Source organism: Dendropsophus ebraccatus, chromosome 1, assembly GCF_027789765.1.
Source record: "Dendropsophus ebraccatus isolate aDenEbr1 chromosome 1, aDenEbr1.pat, whole genome shotgun sequence".
NCBI lineage: Eukaryota > Metazoa > Chordata > Amphibia > Anura > Hylidae > Dendropsophus > Dendropsophus ebraccatus.
The window spans coordinates 117,410,758-117,437,291 of NC_091454.1; the positions used below are offsets into that span (position 1 = coordinate 117,410,758).

General features: G+C 41.9%; 1 protein-coding gene across 1 annotated transcript in view; it reads left to right on the forward strand.

Moving 5' to 3' along the window:
• The window catches only part of LRRK2 (leucine rich repeat kinase 2), a 150,975-nt gene that overhangs the window by 118,698 nt on the left and 5,743 nt on the right, over positions 1-26,534 (forward strand). Inside the window, exons 43-51 of the mRNA XM_069977268.1 lie at positions 6,676-6,846; positions 7,437-7,537; positions 15,788-15,982; positions 16,650-16,843; positions 20,914-20,986; positions 22,809-22,993; positions 23,749-23,901; positions 24,319-24,521; positions 26,014-26,073. Coding sequence (XP_069833369.1) covers positions 6,676-6,846; positions 7,437-7,537; positions 15,788-15,982; positions 16,650-16,843; positions 20,914-20,986; positions 22,809-22,993; positions 23,749-23,901; positions 24,319-24,521; positions 26,014-26,073 — 1,335 coding nt within the window. The remainder of the gene's footprint in view (positions 1-6,675; positions 6,847-7,436; positions 7,538-15,787; positions 15,983-16,649; positions 16,844-20,913; positions 20,987-22,808; positions 22,994-23,748; positions 23,902-24,318; positions 24,522-26,013; positions 26,074-26,534) is intronic.

The window sequence follows — 26,534 nt, forward strand, 5'->3', positions numbered from 1 at the left end:
AAGCCAAATGGTACCTTTCGTACCATAATTAATTTAAAGCCCCTTAACAAGTTCCTTACCTATGAAAAATTCAGAATGGAAACTATATCTTCAGCCATTCTGAATCTTTCTAGAGATTGCTCCATGGCGACCCTTGACCTCAGGGATGCGTACTATCACATTCCAGTTCACCCAGAACACCAGAGATTCCTCAGGGTTGCGGTGTGGTTCAAGGGCTCCTTCCTCCACTTACAATACAGGGCCATGCCTTTCGGTATTTCACAGGCCCCCAGAATATTCACAAAAGTTATGGCAGAGGTGATGGCACATGTAAGGGAACAGGATATCATCATTGTTCCATACTTAGATGATTTTCTCCTGGTGGCTGATTCTCCGGAGATCTTACAATCTCAGATCACACAGGCGGAAGTCATTTTTAAGAAATTAGGATGGGAAATAAATGAGGAGAAATCAGTCAAGACCCCTTCTCACACCTGCCAATTCTTAGGAATTCTCCTAGATTCCCGGGTTCAGAAATGTTTCCTACCTGCTAGTAAAGTGACCCAGTTACTGACTAAAATAGAACACCTCATGTACAGTCAGAGCACTACAGTCAGAGAGGCCATGTCAGTTCTAGGTCTAATGACCTCTTGCATTCCCGCAGTCCCCTGGGCCCAGTATCATTCCAGAACACTGCAGACACAGATCCTCTCTCAATGGGATAGATCTACAGACTCCTTAGACTCTCTATGTGTTCTCTCTCCACAGACAGTACGTTCCCTAAGTTGGTGGACCCAGAGAAAAAATCTGGAAAAGGGGGTTCCCTGGGTACGCTCAGACGAAGTCATCCTAACTACCGATGCCAGCCCTCGGGGCTGGGGAGCCTACACAACAGACATCATGCTCCAGGGGTTATGGAAGCCAGAGGAAGCTGCCTTGTCTCAGAACGTCAGAGAGCTGAGGGCAGTCTTCATGTCCCTATCCCAGGCCCTACCCCTTCTAAGAGACAGACATGTAAAGGTCCAGTCAGACAACTCATCGGTAGTAGCGTACATAAATCACCAGGGGGGCACAAGATCCAGAGAGCTAATGAGAGTCGCACACTTCATCTTCAGACTGGTAGAACCTCATCTCTCCTCCCTCACAGCACTACATCTAAAGGGGTCAGAGAATGTAAAAGCAGACTACCTGAGCAGACACCAGTTAAACCAGGGGGAGTGGAGCTTGTCAGTAGAAGTGTTTCAGCAGATCTGTACCAAATGGGGTCTTCCAGTAATAGATCTCTTCGCCTCCAAAGCGAACAAAAAGGTAGAGAGGTTCTTCTCCCTGAGCCCATCAGACAACCCGATAGGGATAGATGCGCTAGCCCATCCTTGGAATCAGGGACTCCTGTATGCCTTCCCCCCGTTCAGGATGATCCCCAGAGTTCTCAGGAAGGTCAGGCAGGACAAAGCTCTGGTCATCATGATAGCGCCATTCTGGCCCAGGAGGGTGTGGTTCTCTTGGTTGAGGGTCATGTCAGTTACAGATCCCTGGGGTTCTACCAGAGACTCCGGATCTTCTCAGTCAGGGTCCAATTTACCATCCGGAAGTCAAGAATCTCCACCTGACAGCATGGCTATTGAGAGGCAGATCCTCATAGACAGGGGGCTTTCAGAGCAGGTCATCACCACCCTCCTGGCCAGTAAAAAGAGAGTCACATCAGAGATATATCTTAGAACTTGGAGAGCATTTTGTAGGTTTGTAAACAAACCCATTAATGTATTAGTTCCACCAGATATCCCAGTAGTACTAGATTTCCTACAGGAAGGTCTAAATAAGAGATTAAGGCCTAGTACTATTAGGGTCCAGATTTCAGCTCTTAGTTCCCTCTTTGACTTTAAACTGGCGGAACATCCCTGGGTTAGGAGGTTCATGAGGGCAACAGATAGAATCTTCCCTTCCATCAAGCCCAAGCTCCCACCGTGGGATTTGAATCTAGTTCTCTCCCAGCTAACAGAACCTCCGTTTGAACCCTTAGCAGATCTCTCCATCAAGATTCTCTCTCAGAAGTTAGCCTTCCTTCTAGCTATTACCTCTGCCAGGAGAGTAGGAGAAATATCAGCTTTCTCCATTCAGCAACCCTATATGTCTATTAGAGAGGATAGGGTGATACTATCTCCAGACCCAGCCTTCCTTCCCAAAGTAGTTTCTGATTTCCACAGATCCCAAGAAGTGGTACTCCCCTCATTCTGCCCCAACCCCTCTAATGAGGGGGAGTCTCGTTTTCACTGTCTAGATGTCAGGAGATGTCTTATTCATTATCTACAGAATACAGAACAGTGGAGGCTTTCCAATAATATTTTAATACTCTTTCAGGGAAAGAACAGAGGGAAGGCTGCATCTGCCCAGGTGATAGCTAAGTGGATTAAGAACACCATTTCCTCTGCCTATATAACCGCAGGTATCGAAGTACCATCAGGGTTCGGAGCTCACTCTACCCGTTCAGTAGCCACATCCTGGGCAGAGAGAGCCTCAGTGTCTATTGAACAAATATGCAGGGCTGCTACGTGGAGCTCCCCCCATACCTTTTTTAAGCATTATAGGCTCCAGTTATCCTCTCAAGAAGACTTAATCTTTGGGAGAAGGGTATTGCAGGCAGTGGTCCCACCCTAGGCGTAATTCCTATTCTAGTCTCCATGGGTGCCGTCATAGGGCGAGAGGGAAAACATGAATTACTAACCGGTAATTGCTTTTCCTCGAAGCCCATGACGGCACCCGCCTAATACCCTCCCTAATATTGTATATATTGACCTTACACTAGTAGTAAGACTTTGTATTGAGATAGTCATATAAGAAGTATTATATGATATTAAACTAGTAGAAGTTTTAAAAAAAAAAAAAAAAAAAAAATGAAAATATATTGATTTTCCAAAGAAGATTTAGATATGCTCCTGAGTTTCCTTGGTAACGAACTGGCGATGAAGGGGCGGTCTCTTCTTTTATGGATCCAGTGAACTGTTTCCTGTCCAGAGGAGCGGGAGGTGGACCTCTCCATGGGTGCCGTCATGGGCTTCGAGGAAAAGCAATTACCGGTTAGTAATTCATGTTTTTCTCCAAAAAAATGTATTCCAATGCAATAGACACTTTACATATTATATACACAGAAACAAGGTCAGGAAGCCCCCACAGTGTCATCTGGCCCATCCACTAAATTATCAATGGAGCTGGTGGTCCAAATGACACTGTGGGGGCGGGGCAGTGCTCCTAACAGCGATCCCTGCCAAAGCTTACGCTAACCAAAAGAGGAGGAAGTTAAAGGAATAGTGTCGCTTTTTTTTTCTTTACAAAAAAAATGTAAGCACAAAAGATAAGTGGTTTAGTATTTTTTTTTTTTTTTTTGGCATGTGTCATCAGTGTTTTAAAACACTGTGATGTTTGCACAGGGGGCTGCCATGTTGGGGAGCATCTGTGTATGACATCATTTCCCGACATCTACACAGATGCTGTACGGCATACACACAGCATTGAAGTGAAAGGGACGGAGTCCGTCCCGTTCACTTACACTGTGTTTCCCAAGCTGTGTGCTGCGCATGTCCAAAGACATGCGCAGTACACAGCTGTGGGAGGGTGGGGGCGCCATCTTACTGAAGTGCACAACTTACAGAAAGTCCTGTGAGAGGTCCTGTGTGCGGCCAGAGGTGCAGTGAGGGAGCGACATCAGTGCTGGGGCTCTGTATGTGCGGCCAGACAGCAGGGCAGCAGGCAGATGAGGAGAGAGATGGACGGCCCCACAATGTGAGGAGTTATGTACAGGACTGGAGCCGGCCTCTTATCTGTCCCGCTCTGCTGGGGGTGCTAGCAGAGGAGCTCCAGGATCTGTCAGGGGAAAGGAGAGGACGTATGTGCAGGGGGATGGGGAGACTGATGGACGGGCTGTGTGTAAGGAGTTCTGTACTGGGCTGCAGCCCGGCCTCTTATCTGTCCCGCTGCCTTGCTCTGCTGTATCAGGGGGGGAGGGGCGGCTGTTAGCAGAGGAGCTCGGGAGCTGACAGGAGAGTTGCTATAGTCACTGTGGAGGATAGTGTACGTACTGGTAGCTTATCTGGCTGGGACCCCCCAATAACTACCATTACATACATCAGATACATGCATTATCCTCCACAGTGATTATAGCTATAGAGAAAAAAAAAAAAAAAAAAAAATATATATATATATATATATATATATATATATGTATTAGCTCCCAGGACAGGAGCAACTCATACAGCTGTAGGGGCTCCTAATGTAACCAGTCACTGACCCAGCATAGGAGCCACAGTCACTTGTCACCATCAGCTGCTGCTGTCTCACTGAGGTGGCTGTACATAGCAGAGCACAGGCCTTTCTCCAAATCTCGGAATTGGTACAATTAGGCCCTATACACACTCACCATAGCCTGTATTCTCCTGTATTATATACCTCCTCTCCATCTGTGACACCAGAGAGCAATAGGCTGTACTCTCCTGTGTATATATCTCCCCTACCTGCGTAACATGTGACACTGCGGACACCAGAGAACCATAGCCTGAACCCCCCTCATTAGAGCCCACGTCAGCGCGCTCGATCCCCCCCAACCCCCCACCACCACCCGCAGCTCACCGGTGACTGCAGCCCCCCCCCCCCCCCCCCCCCCCCCAGTAGAGCGCCGGGCCACCCGACATCTGCACCCCCTTGCAACTCACCTAGCCCTCTCTAAGCTCTGCTACATCGCCCTAGCTCTCTAAGCTCTGCTACATCGCCCTAGCTCTCTAAGCTCTGCTACATTGCCCTAGCTCTCTAAGCTCTGCTACATCGCCCTAGCTCTCTAAGCTCTGCTACATCGCCCTCTCAGCTCTGCTACATCGCCCTCTCAGCTCTGCTACATCGCCATCATCAGGCAGAAGCATTGCGTGATGGGAAATGTAGTTTCCTATCTTGAATATAGAACATCTTTTAAAAAAACTTGTTACTCAGGAACGGCAGCAGCTAGAAAGAAGGGAGATGGCTCAAAATACTCAGGAGGACTTGGTAAGAACAGCTAGGTTTGGGAGCATTTCATTTTTTTAGCTCTTGGGGGAATACCCCTTTAAGAGATCACAGTTTTTCAAAATTATGACTTGGTGTAAGAGCTCCCTGTACTGGGTGGGAGGGGGAGTGGGGGAGGGGTATGGTCTGCATAGCGGGGTCTACAGCCCTGTACTCTGACCCAGGAAGTCTCCCTCACCTTCCAAATCATAGCAGATCCACTTCAGGCTGGGGCTTACATCAGGGGACAGGACTGTGGAGGTAATCTCTCCATAGCTGTAACCCCTCTCTCCCCGGACAGAGAGTGCTGCATGTATGTGCCCACATCTGCCCTGCTCATTCCTTCCTGCTCCCTGCAGTCTCTGTCAGCCCTTGTGTTTCCCATACTCTCCATTACTGTACAGTAACTTATAATATCACATATTCTGCTGTTTCTGAATGTTTGTTTCATTTGTTTTACATGTTATTCACAATAATAAATCATTATTTTTGGGTTGTGGAACCAATTGTCTGCATTTGAGTGATTTCTTATGGGAAACTTTGCTTTGGTATAAGAGTGGATTTGGATTACAAGCACAGTCCTGAAACGAATTATGCTCGTAATCCAGGGCACCACTGTATATCCTACCTCTGTAACATGTGATACTACTGATACCAGAGAACAATAGCCTGTACTCTCCTGTATTATATATATATCCTACCTGCGTAACATGTGACACTACTGATACCAGAGAACAATAGCCTGTACCCTCCTGTATTATATAGCTCCTCTACCTGTGTAATATGTGACACTGCGGTGTATTATAAAGGGCTAGGGACACACTTGTTTAAGGTGTACTTCTGTGCAGACAACAACAAAATGGCGCTGCCCAGCAGTACACATATTATCACCTTTCCCCTCTTTGTTCACCTGTGAAAAGAGGAGGGAGGTGATGATGTCACAGCAGTTGAGCAGAGACTGCCTCTTTTTTCAGCACAGCCGTATATCAGGTTACTTTTACCAGCAGTTTTCCTGCTGGAGCTCCCCCTAGGGGCCATCACTGGGAAATATGAAAAATTAGATAGTTAATTTTTCATATTTCCTTACATGTAAAAAAAAAACAAAAAACACATAAATTAACAAAAAAAATAACAAATTAAATTTTATCATTTAATTTTTTTTTTTTTACTTTGTGACACATTCCCTTTAAGAGACAAACCTTCCTCCTCTGGGTCCTGGGTGCTATAACTTGCTGATAGCTCCCATTTAAAGTAACCACTAACTCCTTTTAACTTCATGGCTGCACAAAGTAGTAGAAACATGCATTTCTCATCATTGGCTCCACTGCTGTTATGGGGTATTATTCTATGATATTAGCTGTTTGGAATTTGGACACACATATAAGGACTGTGTAATGGTGTCCCAATTAGACTATGATTAAGATCACGCGGTGTTTGAACCTGTAGCCTGAATAAAGAAGTTGGATTTTACCTCAACTCTATATTATTCTATGTTAGGTGCACCAGTGGTTATGTTGCAGCCACCAGTTTAAGACATTATAGGCATCTTATGGACCCCTTTTTTTAATCTTTCTCATGACAGCAGATTTTTAAACATCCCAGTTGGTTGGCTATTCAAAAGTTTGTGATTTAACATGCTGACCAATTATTTTATTGCTTTTATTGTCTTAGGATTTAGGGCACCTGAGGTTGCAAGAGGAAATGTTATTTACAACCAGCAGGCTGATATCTATTCATTTGGATTATTGCTTTACGATATTCTAACAAATGGAGCAAGGATGCTTGAAGGGTTAAAGTTTCCAAATGAATTTGATGAATTGGCTATCAATGGAAATTTGCCTGGTAGGTGTTCAGGTACAGAATTGTCTGTGTAGCTATTACTATTACCAGATCTACAGAGCGTTTTTCCAAATTGCTAGCATAAGGCATCCATGGTACATTGTCTCGTTTTGCACATAACATCCAATTAGAGCTCAGCTTTCAGTTCATATTCTGCTATTGAAAGAAATGAACGTGATCGATTACTATGGGCACCAAAGACCTTTCTACTTTTTGACCGGTTTCATATCTCCCTAATTATACCAGGCATTATTTCAGTTATAGATCCTCCTCAAATGAGCACTGTTATTGAACCAAAACTTTTGACATGTCAAACATTTATTGGGGGGTCTAAGTGTCAGGAGAACGAAATCACATATAAATTGGACGTTTAATTCAAGTCTGTGGGCTCCATGTAAGTCACAGACATAGAGCAGGGAGAGGAGCATGACCAATAAAAAAAAAAATTCACATGACTCTTTGACATATCAAAAGTATTTCTTTTTCTTATTGATAGGTACTCTTGAATCATAATATAGCAGTTGTTCATATGGTCATAGCACATTTAATAATCATGACTATTATAAAAATTATAATACAGTTCCATATTTTAGATCCAGTCAAAGAATATAATTGTGCTCCGTGGCCAGAAGTTGAAGTTCTGATAAAAAAGTGCCTAAAAGAAAATCCTCAAGAACGCCCCAAATCTGAAAAGGTATTCAAGAAGAAAACTTTTTGTGAACTGAAAACTTTTATAGCTTTATTGTATTTTATCAGCTGAGTGGTGTATTTCAACCTATACCAGCATGACTGAGAATGAATAAGGCCTCTCGATATATTTGAAAGAAACCTTATCCACTGACCTAAAGGGATATTTCCATCTGGACAAGTTATTTCCAATCCACAGTGTCCACAGGGTAGGACATAATTAAGAGATCGCGGAGGGCCCCAGATTTCAGACCCCCTGCTATCTTATTTATTCATTGGCTCCATAGATCAGTATTACATGTTGAAAATAACATATAACATAGTTGTAAAATTGTAAAGGAATTTTTTTTTTTAACTGTTTGTTTTCTGTGACAGCTTACGATAACCTTATATTATAAAGGCTTTTCCAAACTAATTAGGATTTTTACTTTGTAACTTTAGCACCTGTATGACAAATTGCTCTTATATCGGCTGTCAAAGGTCCTGATCGTTCAGACCTGTACCTGTTAAAGGTCCTTTGTGAGTGTTCAGACCTGTACCAATCAGGAGAAGGAGCGCTCTGAGTTAGAAAAAAAATAGTCAGGCTCCATAGAGCTCCATTGTAAGCCTGACTCTTTTTTGTAACTCAGAGCAAGAGTGGACGCGCTGCAGCGCATCTTCTCGACACTCGTTCTCCTGATTGGTATGGGTTTAGACCTATGACATGTCAATAGTTTTTTTTAAGGACAACAAGGACACTTTAAGTTAGAAAGTAAATGGCTATATCAAGGAGGTCAGACTGTGTCCAATGTAGTTAATATGTACTGTTTACAGTTTAACATCAATTCCGATGTCTTCAAAACTGTACTGCACTTTCTTAATCTCTTCAAGACCGAGCCCATTGATGCACGGATGTCCAGGTCAAATTAATGCAATGTTCCTCCCCGCCTTTTAAAAGCCATAGTGCTTTTATTTTTCCACCTACAGGGCTTGTTGGGGTGTCATTTTTTGTGCCATGATCTCTAGTTTTTATTAATATCATATTGGTGTAAAAGAAAAATTTTGGCACAGAGATATATTAAAGTTATATGGGGGGGGGTTATAAGGGTTCTTTTTTTAAATACTTTAAAAAACTTTTTTCATTACACTTTTTTAAACACTTTATTCACTTTAACACATGCAATCGATAGATATACTTATCTATGCTACGCCATAGCATAGCACAAATCAGTGTTATCGGCGATCTATGCCTGACAGCAGAGTCTATAAATAGGAACGCTTACCCTCACCCGTCGGTACAGCCAGACTGTGGGGGTCCCGAGCTTGTCTTGTCACTGACTACTATCACTGTGCATTGCGGTGTTTGAGGGGTTAATGACTGGCAGCTGTGGGATTGCAGCTGCCTGTCAAAATCTCTGGCTCCCGGGACACGGATGTGTGCGGGGCCACTCTCACTGCAGCAGTCCCGCACACATCAAACCAGGGTATGTGCACCGGGAATGTATATATACAGATTGCTGACTTAACGAGTTAAGGAGTTAATGGGTGTCGGTGCCAGTAGTCAGGGATTCCTCAGTCCCATGTATGTAAGTCCAAGGAACACTGCACTCAAATTAATATGCAATTAGGAAAAATGTATTACAATACTGTACATTTCATGATCCAGTGAAGCCATGAATGAATAAAAATTTATAGTAAAATGAGCGTTTACACTACCAATGGCCATGTTGCGGTCTGCCCCCGACCTTTTTTAAGCCTTTGTACCTCAGTGCAGAAAATGTTGGAAATAACAACCAAATCAATATGATATAAAATATCAAAATAACAATCCTGAAGCATCTCATATGATTCAATAATGAAATCAGAAGGCAACATCACTGGAGGGAGATCATGACACAGGTAAGAACTTGTACTTGTATAGAATCCCACAAATTGTATAATACTTACTGTATCTATATACACATGCTCAAATATTCTGAATGACATTATTTCCAAAAAAAGGAGAAGCTAAATCAGAGAAGGCTACTTTTATTTTTATGGTAGTACAAAAATCAAAGAAATAGCTACCCCCCCCCCCAGACCTAAAAGCAGCCCTCTTATGCTTTAGCTTCTCGATTGTGTGGAAATAATGTAATTCAGACTATTTGAGCATGTGTATATAGTTATTTATTATACACTACATACATGTGATGTTGCTTTTTGATTTCATTATTGAATCATGCTTCAGGATTGTTATATTGATATTTTATATTATATTGATTTGGTTGTTATTTCCAATTTTTTTTCCACACAGAGCTGCAAAGGCTTGAAAAAGGTTGGGGCATCGACCGAAATGTTGCCATTGGTAGCCTAAACACTTATACTACTATGCATTTACATTTATTACTAGCTTGGCTGGATCATGAATGATCTGACGCCTTCTGCCTCTTTGGTCCCCCTCTGCTTCTTCACTGTTTCCCTCTGTCCCCGGAATTAACCCCTACACCGATAGCTGTTTCAACACAAGTGGTGCTAGTATCGGGACCAGCAGGTTTGCAGCCACCAGGGAGTTGCGTGTGGAGGGGCTGTGAACTGATTAACCCCTTCTTTACTAATACAGTGTTCTTTATTGATAAAGAACACAGTACCTACCTTATTTTTGGGTTGTAGAACAATTCGTCTGCGTTTCAATTATTGCCCTAAAAGTAATTTGGATCATAAGCATGTTCCTTGAATGAATTATGCTCATAATCCAAGGTTTCACTGTGTATAATCTTCTGTAATGATCTCATTCTAAACGGATGACAAGTACAAGATGTTAATGAAGTGGAAGTTACATGATGTATCAACTGCACCTTTATGTCACAGTTATTGTTGGGTTTTAATTAACATCCTTGTATAGGGCGTTTCAAAATATGTTTGTATTAATGTAGTTACTATTTGCATTGGTGTGGGGGAAGTAGACATTGTGACTAGTGATAATTGCACAGAATTCATTACATCTTTAAATATTTACTTTTCTTTTGGTGTATTAATCATTTCTGTCACTTCCAGTTCCTTGCTTGTTATATCATACCTCTTACTCTGTATAATGCAATTTACGATAAAGTATCATTTACTATTTTATAGTAATATTGTTGAAGTGTTACTGTTTATTCAAAAACACCTTTATGGTGCGTTCACACCTACAGGATCTGCAGCTTATTTTCTGCAGCAGATTTCATTTAAATAACTGAACACAGCATCAAATCTGCTGCAGATCCTGTAGGTGTGAACGCACCCTTAGGCTGGGTTCACACTACGTATAGTTCAGTCAGTATTGTGGTCCTCATATTGCAACCAAAACCAGGAGTGGATTAAAAACACAGAAAGGATCTGTTCACACAATGGTGAAATTGAGTGGATGGCCGCCATTTAATGGCAAATATTTGCTGTTATTTTAAAACAACGGCTGTTATATTGAAATAATGGCAGTTATTTACTGTTATATGGTGGCCATCCACTCAATTTCAACATTGTGTGAACAGAGCCTTTATGTGTTTTTAATCCACTCCTGGTTTTGGTTGCAATATGAGGACCACAATACTGACTGAAATATACGTAGTGTGAATCCAGCATTAGGGTACAAACCCACTTGCCGGATCTGCAGCGAGTCTCCTTGCTGCATTTTTGCAGCGAGACTCGCTGCAGATACCAGGTCCCCGCTCCCGCTCCTGCCGCAGCGCACTGATTGGCCGGGCGGGCCGTGAAGACACCGGGAGCCCCGAAGCAAGCAGGAACGGGGACCCGGTAATGTATAATGTCCGGCGGCTAGGGGGTTAATGGGGCGGGCTGCAGACAAAATCGCAGCAGGGATGTACATCCCTGCTGCGAGTTTCTCTGCTAATGAAAGTATAGGGCTGGGATCTGCAGCGAGTCTCGCTGCAAAAACGCAGCAAGGAGACTCGCTGCAGACCCGCCAAGTGGGTTTGTAGCCTAAACGTGTCACACAGGCATCTCAAAGGTTTTGATTAGTCAGGGTCTAGGTGTTCAGCCCTCCACTAATTGCAGATAGAGCTGCTAGATAGAAGTTTCTACCACACTCATTGCTCACAGCTGCATAGGGACAAGCTAAGAAACCTTGCAGTTTCCATAGACTAGCATTGGTGGTAGTAGTGTGGGAAGTACTGAAGAGCTCACAGTTTTAAGCACTGTCAAGTCCCCTAAAATCTTGTAGAATGCATTTTCAGAGAAGCAGAGGCTGACACAACAGGAAAACAAATTATTTAATGCTAATAGTTTTAGAGTGAAATTTTTTTGTGAGAAGACATATTTTTGGCCAACTTCACAAATGATCCGCAAACATCTCATTTTCACAATTACAAACAATCACCCCGCCTCCTGACTTTCCTTCCCCATACATATTCAGAAATCTGCGCGGTATCAACACTCACCAACTCATAGACTCCCTATAATCCTCACTTTCACCAATCTCTATCCCCTGTCCCCCAAGTCCGCTGCCTTGGGGTCACCTTTAATTTGGCCCTGTCTTTTAAACCTCATATTCAGGCCCTGACCACCTCCTGCCGCTTTCACCTCAAAAACATTTCCAGAATCCGCTCTTTGCTCACCCCTGACTCCACCAAACTGCTGATACATGCTCTCATTATTTCCCGCTTGGACTATTGTAACATCCTCCTCTCTGGCCTTCCATCTAACTCCCTTGCTCCCCTCCAGTCTATCCTTAACTCTGCTGCCCGACTAATCCACTTTTCCTCTCGCTTTGCCTCTTCCTCTCCCCTCTGCCAATCCCTCCACTGGCTCCCCATTGCCAAACGTATTCACTTTAAATTATTGATCATGACGTACAAGGCCATCCACAACCTGTCCCCTCCAAACATCTCCGACCTGATATCCCGCTACCGTCCCTCACGCAACCTTCGATCCTCCAGTGACCTCCGTCTGCGCTCTCCCCTTGTTCGTACCTCGCACAACCGCCTCCAAGACTTTGCCTGAGCCTCCCCCATACTCTGGAACTCGCTACCCCGACACATCCGGCTCTCATCCACCATCAAGTCCTTCAAAAGTAACTTCAAACAAGGCTACAACCTACAATAACTCTGCATCACACTTGAATGGCTGCACTTTACCTCCTGTTTCTCTCCCATTACCTTATAGATTGTAAGCTCTCGCGGGCAGGGTCCTCTTCCCCATGTATCAGTCTGCCATCTGCCTTCATGTAATGTGTTTTGATCTTGTAATGTTCTTGTTTGTTACCCCTGTCGCCTGTATAGCGCTCTGGAATTAAGTGCGCTCTATAAATAAATAAATATAATAATAATAATAATAATAATCCCTCACTTGCCCAAACATGACCACACAACACTATCATAACACCCTGAAATTGACCCTGGACTCAGTAGCTCCCCCTTCTCTCCGCACACCCCGCCACAGATGCCAGCAGCCCTAGTACATGCTGGAAACTCACTTTCTTCAGTGATGCTGTAGGACTGCTGAACGTCTGTGAAGGAAATCTAGAACTTCAGCAGATTTGATTCACTACAAATTCACTCTCAAAGCTTATTACTCTGCCATTCACCTTGCCAAACAAGCCTACTTTACCTCTCTTATCTCCTCACTTTCCAAGAACCCAAAGCGCCTCTCCGACATCGTTAACTCTCTCCTAAAGCCCAAAGCTCACAAAGCCATCACTGACCTCTGTGCTTAAGACCCGGCCTCCTTTTTCAAATCCAAAATTGACACTGTCCGTTCTGACATCACCTCCCAGCCCCAAAGCCCCATAGATTCCATTCCCTCTCCCACTTTCTCTTCACTCTCTGTTTTTGATCCAGTGACAGAGGAAGAAGTCTCCAAGCTGCTCTCCTCCACTTGTCCTACTGCCTGCCTAGTGACCCTATTCCCTCACACCTCCTCCAGTCCCTCTCTCCGGCTGTCATTACTCACCTCACCAAAATATTCAACCTCTCCCTCTCCTCTGGTATCTTTCCCTCCACATTCAAACACTCTATTATAACCCCATTAGTGAAAAAACTTTCTCTAGATCCATCCTGTGCAGCCAACTATCGACCTGTCTCTAATCTGCCTTTCATCTCGAAACTTTTGGAACTTCTGGTCTATTCTTGCCTAACCTGCTATCTCCTAACCTCTTCTTTAATCACAAACTCCCACTCCCGCCTCCAAGACTTCTCCCGTGCTGCAACAGTTCTCTGGAATGCTCTTCCCAAAGACCTCAGACTTATTTCCAACACCCACAGTTTCAAGCGTGGTCTGAAGACCCATCTCTTCAGACGCGCTTATAATATTCCCTAATCTCGTCTTCCTCTCTGCTGTCCCTTCTCAATCCACTCTATATCCTCCTTGGTGACATGCACTTTCTACCTGAAACAGGACAGCGGCGTTTGACTGGCTCGCCCAATCAGCTATAGGCACTTAGCGACTATGTACAATGACTGGAACATTGGCAAAAATAAAGCACTTACTGCCTCTTGTGTAACCTCCAGTCATCCTAGTTTGTAAGCTCTTGTGAGCAGGTCTCTGTTAATATCATATTCTATTTTACTTATTTATTGTATAATGTATTATAAATATTACCTGTTCTGTACTTATATGTTTAAAAAAAGCGTTGTGGAATCTGTTGGCGCTATACAAATAAATATTATTATAAGATAGTTTATACACTGTACCACATAGCATGTCCATGTTAAATGACCAAGATATTTGCTCAGGAAAATCTAACCCTGAACAGGAAAGATAGAGAAGTGCAACTAGAGATGAGCGAATTTACAGTACAAACAAAGCAAATCGCTTTGTTAGCTCTGCAATCACTTTGAGTTGGATGCCTTTGAAGTCTGTTGTGCTCCTCCCCGGGTGCCTGGAAAAGCTCAATCCAGTCCTGGGAGAAGTTTCCCAGGAGTGGATTCAGCTTTTCCAGGCACCCCAGGTGGAGTGGTGTGGAGTGGCATGGACTTCAAAAGCAGCAGGCTGAGTAGATTGCCAAGCTAACAAAGCGATTTTCTTAGTTTGTATTGTAAATTCACTCATCTCTAGTGGCAGCTATTGATTATACCTTTTATAGTCTGAATCCCGAAATTCTTAGATTTTTTTAACCTTTGCAGTTATGTATGTGTATACATTCTGTTCTAAAAAGGGAAAAAACAGATAGTTTAAGGTCCTCAAGAAAAGCAATATAATAGATAGATAGATTAAAATGTCCTTAAAGACTTTAATAAAAAAATGTAATGACATAGTATTCTCAACTTTAACTGTGTAAAGGTGTACACCCACAATGTATATAATAAAAACTTGATGATACAAAATATCTTATAAAACACAAAAGCAAAAAATCTAAAAAAAATTAGTCACATGAAAAATATCGAGAATTAGCAAACAATATCAGAAAATTAAAATAAAAGAGAAAAATATATTATGATAAAAGATCATTATAATAATAGAATTTTTCTAGATAATATATGATGATTATCATCATCATATATTATCTAAAGACATTTTATTATTATTATTATTATTATTATCATAATTTTTTATCATCTTCACGTTTTAAATTTTTTTGCTGCCTGTGTTTTATTTAAAAATCCTTTATCATCAGGTTTTTATTATACACATTGTGGGTGTATACCTTTACACAGTTCATTTTGAGCATATTTTGTCTATGGCATTACATTTGTTTAATCATGTCCTTATGTACATTTTAATCTAGCTTTCATTTTTGGTATTAAGTTACTTTTCTTGAGAACCTAGAACTTGTCTATGTTTTTACTCCTAAAGGTGTAGGAGAACTCTAGGTTAACCCCGTCAAGCAACTCCTCCCTGCAGTTGATCTCGTACTAAATCCCATTTTAGCAGTTCTAAAACGGTTTGCACACTTCACAAAGTATTGCATCCCTTTCAGTTTTAAGATTGGTAGCCATCAGTTTTGCAGACAATATTAGTTTAGTGTGATGTTTCTGTAGAGTGTTGATATTGTATGAGCTACTATTATATTGTTGTATTGTTTATAGCAATCATATTAGAAAGTACATAAATAGTAATGCATATAACTGATAAATACAATGCTTTGAAACTATTTCTGCATGTTAATGCTAATTTATTCATTTGTAATATTTTACTATTATAATATTATGCAATGTTATTATTGCATAAGTGTTGGAGCAGTTATTTTTTAAACTGTCCATTTACCTCTATGGCAAGTTAGCCTCCAAATTTCTTTATATCAGTGAAATAATGTTTTGTTTTATTTTTTAAATACCGTATAAAAGCTTTTCTGTCTTGTTTCTTATAGGTTTATGAGATCTTGAACTCTGCAGAACTGCTGTGTTTAATGAGAAATTTTCTCATATCAAGCCCTCTAACAGTTGAGTGCATGGTGGCTACCAATCCACGCTTTAAGGTGCCCACTGTTTTCATTGGAAGTGGCAGTACTGACAAAGGCCAGATATCCTGTTTGAACTTAGTAAAAGGTGGACATGCCTGTGAGGTAATTTAAGTCTGTATTACAGCATATAAGCTTTTGCCATGGTATCCTCATTTGCCTTGTTGAATTATATGCCTTTTATACATCACTTATAGCAATACCTGGATTTCCTAAAAAACAAACAAGCTCAAAGCATCTACTACTCTTTCAGTAAAATATTTTCACATCTACACTAGTGATGCATCTGCCCGTCCATAGCAGCACTAACTTCAAATAGTCAGCATAGAGCTGTAACTTGCACCGCCTATTTAACAGTGTAGATGCCGCTGTCAAAACTGTGATGTCACTCCTGGACCCCGCACACAGGCTGCACTCCTCGGCTGACTGCCTCCTCGGCTGTCACTTCCAGCTCCCAGACCCTGCAAACAGGCCACAGCCTCCTTTTGGCAAATACCAAGGAGGCTGCGGCCTGTGTTCTGTGCTGGATATTGATTTGTTTACTGTGCAAATAAGATTGTCTTCATGTGTAGGCTACGAATTTCTATGTGCTTTTTTTTTTTTTTTCTTTTTCTGATGGCATATATGTATTACATGCAAAAGCTAGACAATAATTCAGACATAGTGCCTGCTGCTTTCTATGGTTGTTATACAGTATTATGCAATTTCACAATATTTTATTTTTGATTTTGTTTGAATTATTTACATTTACATTGATTTACATTGATTGTAGGACTTTTGTGATAGTAGAATCCTTTGTCTTGCATTTGTGACTGTGCCTGATGAAGGGGAGCATTGGATCTTGGCTGGTACACAGTCTGGTGAAGTTCTGGTTGCACGTTCAGAGGATCTAAAGACAAAACATTGTCTGAAGAAAATGTCTGACTCTGTTACATGCTTCTTGTTTTCTTGTCAAATACGGCAGAGGTATGTTTAAAAGGATAAGCAATATTATTATAAGTATTGTTATTATTAACACTGCATTAGGATGATTTAAAAAAATTCAAAGTACCCTCCAGCCTATGGACACTTGGGACATTTATGAAGTCCGGCGTTTTTTATGCCGGACTTATAAATGTCCCCGCATCTCCGGCGCTACGGAGATTTATGTAGAGGCGGACCGCCTCTACATAAATCCCGTACGCGTCGGTGCGCACCGCCAAAAACCTACGCCACCTGAAAGGTGGAGTAGGTTTTCGGCGTATCTTTGCGCTGAAAAAATGATGAGTCTCTGAGTCCGCGCCCACCGTAACGCCCCCTCCACAACCCCGCCATTCGACCATTTGCGAATAAAAAAATACGCAAATCGGCACTTTCCGCCGAAAATAATCCGTACGCCGGATGATACATGTCGCCCTTAGTGATTGTAAACAAAGGGGGGGGGGGTTAATACTTTCACCCCAAAAAATGTGTAAAAAAAATTTTGTAATTTTGAAATTTAAATTCCTTAATTGGTGCACCATCTGGCTATGATTCAAATGGAGGAGAAGATCTGAGTTTGCACCAAAGTCTAATATCGTGTCATGCGTACCCACGAGCTAGGACTAGTACAGTGAGGATATTAGGCTAATGGTGTGCAGCATAGGGGTGCAAAGCTTAAACAAAGTGTATAGGTAATCCAACAAAGGAGACAAAGAAGCTTGCACTCACCAAAAAACCGCTGCAGTATATGTCCGTTTATTTCGTCTTGATAGACGGGAGTGGGGAGGGGAAGTGAAAGCAGGGGCGTCCAGTGGCTACAGCCGTTTCACGTGACTAATTACGCCTCTTCTGGCCTGGGGACGTCACTGCTATAGTGGAGGGTGCTTAAATAGGTGAACAACCAATACCAAACTTGTGCATATAAAACATTAAAAACAACATTTAAACACATAAAGAAAAGAACCGAAGTCGTTTCTTTCATTTAGACCTGCAGGCCCCACGGCATTCAGCCGACTAATCCAAATAGTCTCTCTTTGCAAAAGTCGTTGGTGACGATCTCCTTCTTCTTTCAATGGGTGTACTTTTTCTAGACCCACGTAATGGAGAACTTAAGTATCACCTCCGTGCATCTCCCTTACATGGGCAATGAGTCTAGGGACACCCTTCCCCGACCTCACAGAATAACAGTGCTCTTTATATCTAATGCACATTGCCCGTTTTGTCTTCCCGACATAAAACCGTCCACATTGACATACTATTGCATAGATAATGAAGGTGCTTTTACATGTAATTAATTCTCTAATGTAGCACTCGACACCATTAATTCTAATATAAGCTACTTGCAGCATCTGATTGCAGTATGCGCACTGCCCGCATTTTTTATTTCCTGCAATGCATTGGCTGCTGAGCCAGTTTTTATTAGCAATAGGTGTACTAGGAGAGATCTTTTTTCTTTTGAGTATATCTCCCAAAGTGTTGTTCCTTCGATATGTGATCAATGTTCCTTTCTGCGATCGGTTCTGTCACGGAGGGTATCTCTCAATACCTTGACTGGCTACTACGCCCTTTATTGGACGGGTTTGTTACCTATCTTAAAGATTCTACTGACTTTTTACTTGCTTTGGATGAGATTCACCTCTCCCCCGATTGTGCACTCGCCTCGATCGATGTCAAAAGCCTCTACACCCGCATCCCTCATGATGCGGGTGTAGAGGCAGTAGACAGGATCTTGGAAACCACTAATCATCCCCCCACTATTAGACGTTTTGTTAAAGAAGGGCTCTAGGGGTCTAGAAAAGGGGTCTAGAAAAAGTACACCCATTGAAAGAAGGAGGAGATCGTCACCAACGACTTTTGCAAAGAGAGACTATTTGGATTAGTCGGTTGAATGCCGTGGGGCCTGCAGGTCTAAATGAAAGAAACGACTTCGGTTCTTTTCTTTATGTGTTTAAATGTTGTTTTTAATGTTTTATATGCACAAGTTTGGTATTGGTTGTTCACCTATTTAAGCACCCTCCACTATAGCAGTGACGTCCCCAGGCCAGAAGAGGCGTGATTAGTCACGTGAAACGGCTGTAGCCACTGGACGCCCCTGCTTTCACTTCCCCTCCCCACTCCCGTCTATCAAGACGAAATAAACGGACATATACCGCAGCGGTTTTTTGGTGAGTGCAAGCTTCTTTGTCTCCTTTGTTGGATTATCTGGCTATGATTACTTTCCATTGTGTTTGTATAGTGACATGGTGACTTTAGCTCATCTTCGCACTAGTCTTTGCTAATAGTGATTACTGTCAAGGTCATGACCTCAGGATTCCCTATTAATAATTCCACAACCCTTTGCAGTGGTAAAGGGTAGAGAACACATCAACAAATCAGTTGCTCCCTAATTTATCCCTACAGTTGTAGCAGCTGCCAACTTGATACTACCTTGTTGGCATAGCGTGCCACAGTCATAGCATTGCCAGTAGCACTTCTGGTTTGATGGACGTGTAGTACGATAGTAGATGCTTGGAACAAGCAGGAAGAGTAGTAGATGTTTGAAACAAACTTCCAGCAGATGGTTGGTAGGTAAATCTACAATAGCAGAATTTAACCCCTTAACGACCGCGGGCGTTTATTTACGCCCTGCGGTTGTTAGGACGTTCAGAGTGGGGCCGCGCTCTGAACCGCGGCGGTCCCGGGTGCCGCTTGTAGCCCGGGACCGCAGGTATTAGCGGGCACGGTCCGATCGCCTTGCCCGCTAATACAGTAATCGGATGCAGCTGTCAAAGTTGACAGCTGCATCCGATTACCGTTTGCAGCGTCATCCCTGGTGTCTAGTGGGGAGATCTCCGTTACTGAAGGCGGCCGGCGACCGCTCCAAGATGACGCCGTCCTCGGCTCGGCACTCGTTTACTTCCGGCAGCAGCAGCCAGAAGTAAATGAGTGCCTATCTCATGGATCTCTTCAGCATATCTATGCTGCAGAGATCTCTATGAGAGATCAGTGCACTTATACTAGAAGTCCCCCAGGGGGGCTTCTAGTATAAGTGTAAAAGTTAAAAAAAAAGTGTTATTAATAAAAATCCCCCTCCTCTAATAAAAGTCTGAATCACCCCCCTTTTCCCAGGTTATTAATAAAAGTAAATAAATAAACATGTTTGCTATCGCCGCGTGCGTAATCGCCCGAACTATTAATCTCATTTCCGATCTCGTACGGTAAACTGCGTAAGCGCAAAAAAATCCCAAAGTGCAAAATTGGGCATTTTTGGTCGCATCAAATCCAGAAAAATTTTAATAAACAGCGATCAAAAAGTCGTATATGGGCAATAAAGGTACCGATAGAAAGAACACATCATGGCGCAAAAAATGACACCTCACACAGCCACATAGACCAAAGGATAAAAGCGCTATAAGCCTGGGAATGGAGCGGTTTTAAGGAACATATGTTTGTAAACAATGGTTTTAATTTTTTACAAGCCATCACATAATATAAAAGTTATACATGTTATATATCGTTTTAATCGTAACGACTTGAGGAACATACATAACAAGTCAGTTTTACCCCAGGGCGAACGGCGTAAAAACACATATCCACTAAATACACAAAATGTGTTTTTTTTTTTCAATTTTACCACACATTTAATTTTTTCCTGCTTTTGCAGTGTACTTTATGCAAAAATTCCGCCTGTCATTGCAAAGTATAATTAGTGGCGCAAAAAATAAGGGCTCATGTGGGTTTCTAGGTGAAAAAATGCAACTGCTATGGCCTTTTATGCACAAGGAGGAAAAACCGAAAACACAAAAATCAAAATTGCCCCGGTCCTTAAGGGGTTACATGCCTGAGATAAACATGCAGTATATCTATCCTAAGATAATAAGAAGAACGCAGATAGGAATGAATCTCTTCTCTTCGTTCCTACTGTAAATTCCCTCATCTCTAGTAAAGACATTGGATGTTTTTGGTCTTTTTATATAATGTTTTAATGTATTTTATTGCAATCTGTTGCAGCGTTAATGACTGTGATGTCATTTGACCTGGATGAGGATGTTATTTATAGTAATTCTTTAAACTGTGCATTAATTTATTTATTTTAGTCTGAAAAAGTATTTTCTCCTGGTTGGAACAGCCAATGGTCACATTGCAATTTTTGAAGCTGCGACAATAAAGGTTAGTAACTAATAACTAAGATTAGCTTTTTCTCTAGAAATTCTGTTGTAAACCACATTGATTTTTAGGTGCAGTTTTCAAAATTGATATTAATGGATGCACAGTCTGCAAGGAAGTGGCTTTTTACTACAAAGTTGTAAATCGTTTTGCGGTAAAATTGACATGTTCTATGACCTGCAAAGTCGATGTAACATCTCCACATTCTAAAAGATATATTAAGCGTGATCGGGTTCATTGACTAAAAAGTCAAGATCAACTTATCTGACAAACTCTGGTGTTTGCTAAAAAAAAAGAAAGCACCCAGTCACCAAGGTATGTTTCTTACCTTGGTCCTGGTGCCCCTTAGAGCCTGAAACATCTGCTCTGCATGACTTCCTGTAGTAGTTATGTGATAAATAGATCCTTCTTCTACCTTCTGTTCTGACGCGCTGGTCCTGGCATCCCTCTGTATTGTGTCACACTCCTCGTGACACTTCTACTGACTGTAAGCCATGCCCCAAAACAAGCTGTGCTGGACTCTTCAGCACAGACACATCATGGAAGACAGGTTTGAGCACAAAGACCACCCCTTTGAAACAGCCAGATCTATCACGTGGTTTTGCGGGGTTACATCACAAAATGACGTGAGCAGATACAGACAACCTGATTTTAACAGAAGGCTTTTTGATCAGAGTACAGCTCTTCAGGTGCCGGGAGAGGGACAGATATGTAAGTAAGGGCTCAGAATCCATAATGCAAACATATTACACAGTTAGATAACTTCTGTTTGGGGACCGACAAAGTGTTTGCCTGGAGTACCTATTAAAGATAAGTCTTACAAAAACCCATCAGTCCAGTGAAGACCCCTGACCTGTAGATAAAGGATTGACCCCTGCAACAGAAGATCTGGAAGGACTGGTATCAATCTGACACTGCCAGCGGTCTTAGATAGAAGAATCATGCTCTGCGGGGCCAAAAGTGGCCTGTGAAGATGACAGCTGGGAAACCTATTTCTTTTAATCTGCCTCCTGCTTGCTTGCCACTTTTTTTGGAAGGGTATGAAAACTAGTTAAACACGAAACCCTCTGACTTCCTGGAAAACTTCCACCTGGCTATTTCTTACCCCTAGTAATGCCCTTCTTTTATCCCTGAAAGGGCCTAAACTGCCTAAAAACGTAAGTAAACAAAAAAGTAAGGAAACCTTTTTTTTTTCTATTTCCCGCCTTCTTCAGGAAGACTGCTTGAGTCTGTAAATCAGCTTCAATTTAGGTATCAGGATTTTCTTCAGGGTCCTGAACAGTACATTCTTGCACCAAAATAATATCGAACCTTCTTCACCTGATGTCCAAAAGAGCAGCTTAGCCTGTCACAGTTAGACAGCAGTACAATACTGCAGTTTACTGTAAGAGGCATTGCTAGACAGCCAGTAAATGCATGTACTTCAGTAATACAAGGGTTTCATTAGTGAAATGTCCACTCTGATTAGTCAGATTTTTTAGCCAGTGACATTTGACCCTATTTACGGATTGTATGCTGCGTATGGCTTCTGGTTTCAAGACCATTGCACGTTGAAAATATTGTAACCTGAGGCCATTGTAAGTTAAGGTACCACTGTGTATGTAAAATATTTCAAACATTTACTAGTTCGAATTAAAGCTACACAGCAATTGTAGATGTCAGGATTTATGTAAAAAAAAAAAAAATTATGTTTTTATCAGGTTGATGTGCTTCTTGCTCTTTTATAAACTAGCCTGTTTTTTTTTTTTTTTTTTTTTAAATACCACATTATATTTATTGTCGTTAAAGAACTGTTTGTCAGGTTTGTCTTGTTTTACTCCCCCAGTGCAGTAATGTTACTCCTCTAAAGATGCTTAATGTGGGAGATATCAGCACACCTGTAATGTGCCTGTGTGAATCAACGTTTTCATCTGAGAAGACTGCTGTATGGGGAGTTTGTGGAACAAAAATCCTATTCTTTTCCAATGATTTTTCTGTTCAGAAGACTATTGAAACCAAAAACGCTATGCTGTAAGTTTAAAGCCTGTTTCCACTGTGTTTTTTAATGCTGCAAATGAGTGTGTATTACTTTAAATTCTTAAAGGGGTAGTGCAGCACTAAACAATTATTCACTAAATAACACACATTACAAAGTTATACAACTTTGTAATGTATGTTATGTTAGTGAATCGCCCCCTTCCCCGTGTTTCCCCCCACCCACACCAGACCCGGAAGTGTAGTGTTCTATACATACCTGCTTCTTGCCGACCCCCGTCCGCCATCTTGTGCCAATGATGTCATCTTCGGACGGATGGCCGAACCTCTCCGACAGTCCCTAGTGCCGGCCGCCCTCTGCCGCGTCATCAGCTACTTAGCCGCAATTGGCTGAGCAGCTGATGACGTGGCAGAGGGCGGCCGGCACTAGGGATGGTCGGAGCGGTTCGGCCGTCCGTCCGGAGATGACATCATTGGCACAAGATGGCGGATGGGGGTCGGCAAGAAGCAGGTATGTATAGAGCACTACACTTCCGGGTCAGGTGTGGGTGGGGGGAAACACGGGGAAGGGGGCGATTCACTAACATAACATACATTACAAAGTTGTATAACTTTGTAATGTGTGTTATTTAGTGAATAATTGTTTAGCACCGCACTACCCCTTTAATGTCTTATGCTTATTTATATTTTTCACTGATTTAGAGTTTCCTCTCTTTCCTATGTTCCATTCTTGTCTTGTCCATTATGTTTTGCTTACACTTTGGTAAAATTGTGTTGTGTTTTATTTTTAGATTTTCACATGGATCAATAAGTGATTCAAATATCACTTCTGTTGCCGTTGATAAATACATATATGTGGCAAAAAAATACAGTCCATATGTGGAGATTTGGGATAAAAAGACAGACAAATTATGTGAAGTACTTGACTGTGCCCAGTTTCTAAAGTAAATATCTTCTTTATCTGTTTACTTTTTCTTTTATCAGTTTGATTGTATGTTTAGTGGTATTTGGAAATGTTGTTATTGTAGCAGTTCCTATTGTTTTTTCTAGACTTGGATTTTTATTATAGTGTTGTGGGGTTGGAGACAGAAGGTTTAATCAATTCAGCTATTTACTATCATGATACAATAACTGCCATTTATAATCAGCCATGGTAAAGTGTAATTTCTGTCAGCATTAAAATATATTTATGTAGGCTGTTATAGCATGGTAGATCGATGGTAGAGACTTGCTAAACACCTTACTAAGGTACAATAAGTACCTGGAGTTGTAACCATAAAGCATGTTGAAACATATTTGTATTCAGTACAACTTTATTCAGTACACCTTTATTAACAGCACAAATGTTTAATATGTTTTAGAGAAGAACTTGTGAAGAAAAAAATAAAGAAAGAAGATGCTTATACTGCTCGAGTTAAAGCCTTGTATTTACAGAAAAACACTGCGCTTTGGGTGGGAACAGGTGGAGGACATATCCTGCTCATAGACGTGTCAACTCGACGACCAATAAGAGTCATCTCAAGTTTCTGTGACTCTATTCGCTGCATGATTCCTTCTCAGCTAGGTAACTGTATAATAGATAAAGGCTGTATTTTACTTAACTTACTTTACAGTTTACTATGTCTGTATTAAAGGACAACTCCGGCCAAAATAATTTTTTAATATGTTATTACTTACGGAAAGTTAGACAAGTTTCTAATGTACATTAATTATGGGAAATGCAAATATATGGCTATTTCCCTTAATTTAGTAGATCAGGGAGACTTCAGATTCTCTAAAAAGAGATGACGTCACGAACCGGGGGTGTAATTACAATGGATCGCCAGCAGGGGCGCACTATATATAGAAGTCAATGAGTACCATTGACTTCTATATATAGTGCGCCCCTGCTGGACACTCCATTGAAATTACAATGGATGTGTATGTACATGTAATACAGTATACAGTGTTTTTGATTGAATACATTTATGGAATACTACAAAGTATTTCATAAATGTAATCAATCAGTACATAACAGTAAGCACGCCGCCACCGAACGCCCGCCGCTACCGAACACCCGCCGAACAGCCGCTCTGGACTACGCTTAACTACTACTCTCATCAGAGAGAGTAGTAGCTGTGTTTTATCGCCACTGCTGCCGCCGCTGCTGCTGCTGATGGGCGCATGGGGAGCCGCTCATCACTCTGCAGCTCTCATCCCCCTCCTCCTCCGGCCAAACTTTATGTGATCGCTGAATCCCCGCCGACGCCGCTCTCCGATCACACATGCCGGCTCCCGGTGCTTCCTGATCGGATCACGCCGGCATGCGTGGTCGGAGAGCGGCGCCGTCGGGGATTCAGCGATCACATAGAGTAAAGTTTGGCCGGAGGAGGAGGGGGGAGCGGAGGGGGATGATAGCTGCAGAGTGATGAGCGGCTTCTCCTGCGCCCATCAGCGGCGGCGACAGTGGCGATAGAACACAGCTACTACTCTCTCTGATGAGTGTAGTAGTTGAGCGTAGTCCAGAGCGGCGGTTCGGCGGGCGTTCGGTAGCGGCGGGCGTTCGGTGGCAGCGGCGGCGTGCTTACTGTTATGTACTGATTGATTACATTTATGGAATACTTTTGGGAGCAAGGACACTTGCTCCCCAAAGTATTCCATAAATGTATTCAATCAAAAACACTGTATACTGTATTACATGTGTCCAGCTGGAGTGTCCAGCAGGGGCGCACTATATATAGAAGTCAATGGTACTCATTGACTTCTATATATAGTGCGCCCCTGCAGGTGATCCATTGTAATTACACCCCCGATTCGTGACGTCATCTCTTTTTAGAGAATCTGAAGTCTCCCTGATCTACTAAATTAAGGAAAATAGCCATATATGTGCATTTCCCATAGTTAATGTACATTAGAAATTTGTCTAACTTTCCGTAAGTAATAACATATTAAAAAATAGTTTTGGCCGGACTTCTCCTTTAACTCCAAGCTCAAATGAGGACATTGCAGATTTACTGAAAATAGCATAAATCTGTTTAAGAACACTCTAGTTATTATTTTTTTTTGTTTCCTTCTAGACAAAGGAAGTATAAAAAATGTCATGCTTGTGTTAGGATTCCATTGTACACCGAAGAAAGGTAAATTAATGATGTGAATGTTTGTGTTTATAAAAAATGTATTTCTCTATTTTTTATTTTATTTCTGTTTTCTTATAAGAATGTAGAATGGTTTACTAGGACTGCCTTTATAAACCATATAGGTAATCACAAGTTTTCTATTGTGGAAATTAAAATTTACAGCACTTTACCCTCTTTTATGGGCAGCACACTACACCCACCTAGTAGTAAGAGGAAAAAGAAGCTTTTTTGTTGTTAGGATAATTTGCTTGTACTTTTTCAAGTTAATTAAAAGGACAGAATGTTTGTTTCAATGTAAAAAAAAAAACCCGCTCTGAACTGCCACGATCCCGGGTGCCGCGTGTAGCCCGGGACCGCGGCTATTAGCGTGCACGGTCCGATCGTCGTGCCCGCTAATAAGGTAATCAGATGCAGCTGTCAAAGATGACAACGCTTCCCTGGTGTCTAGTGGAGGAGATCGC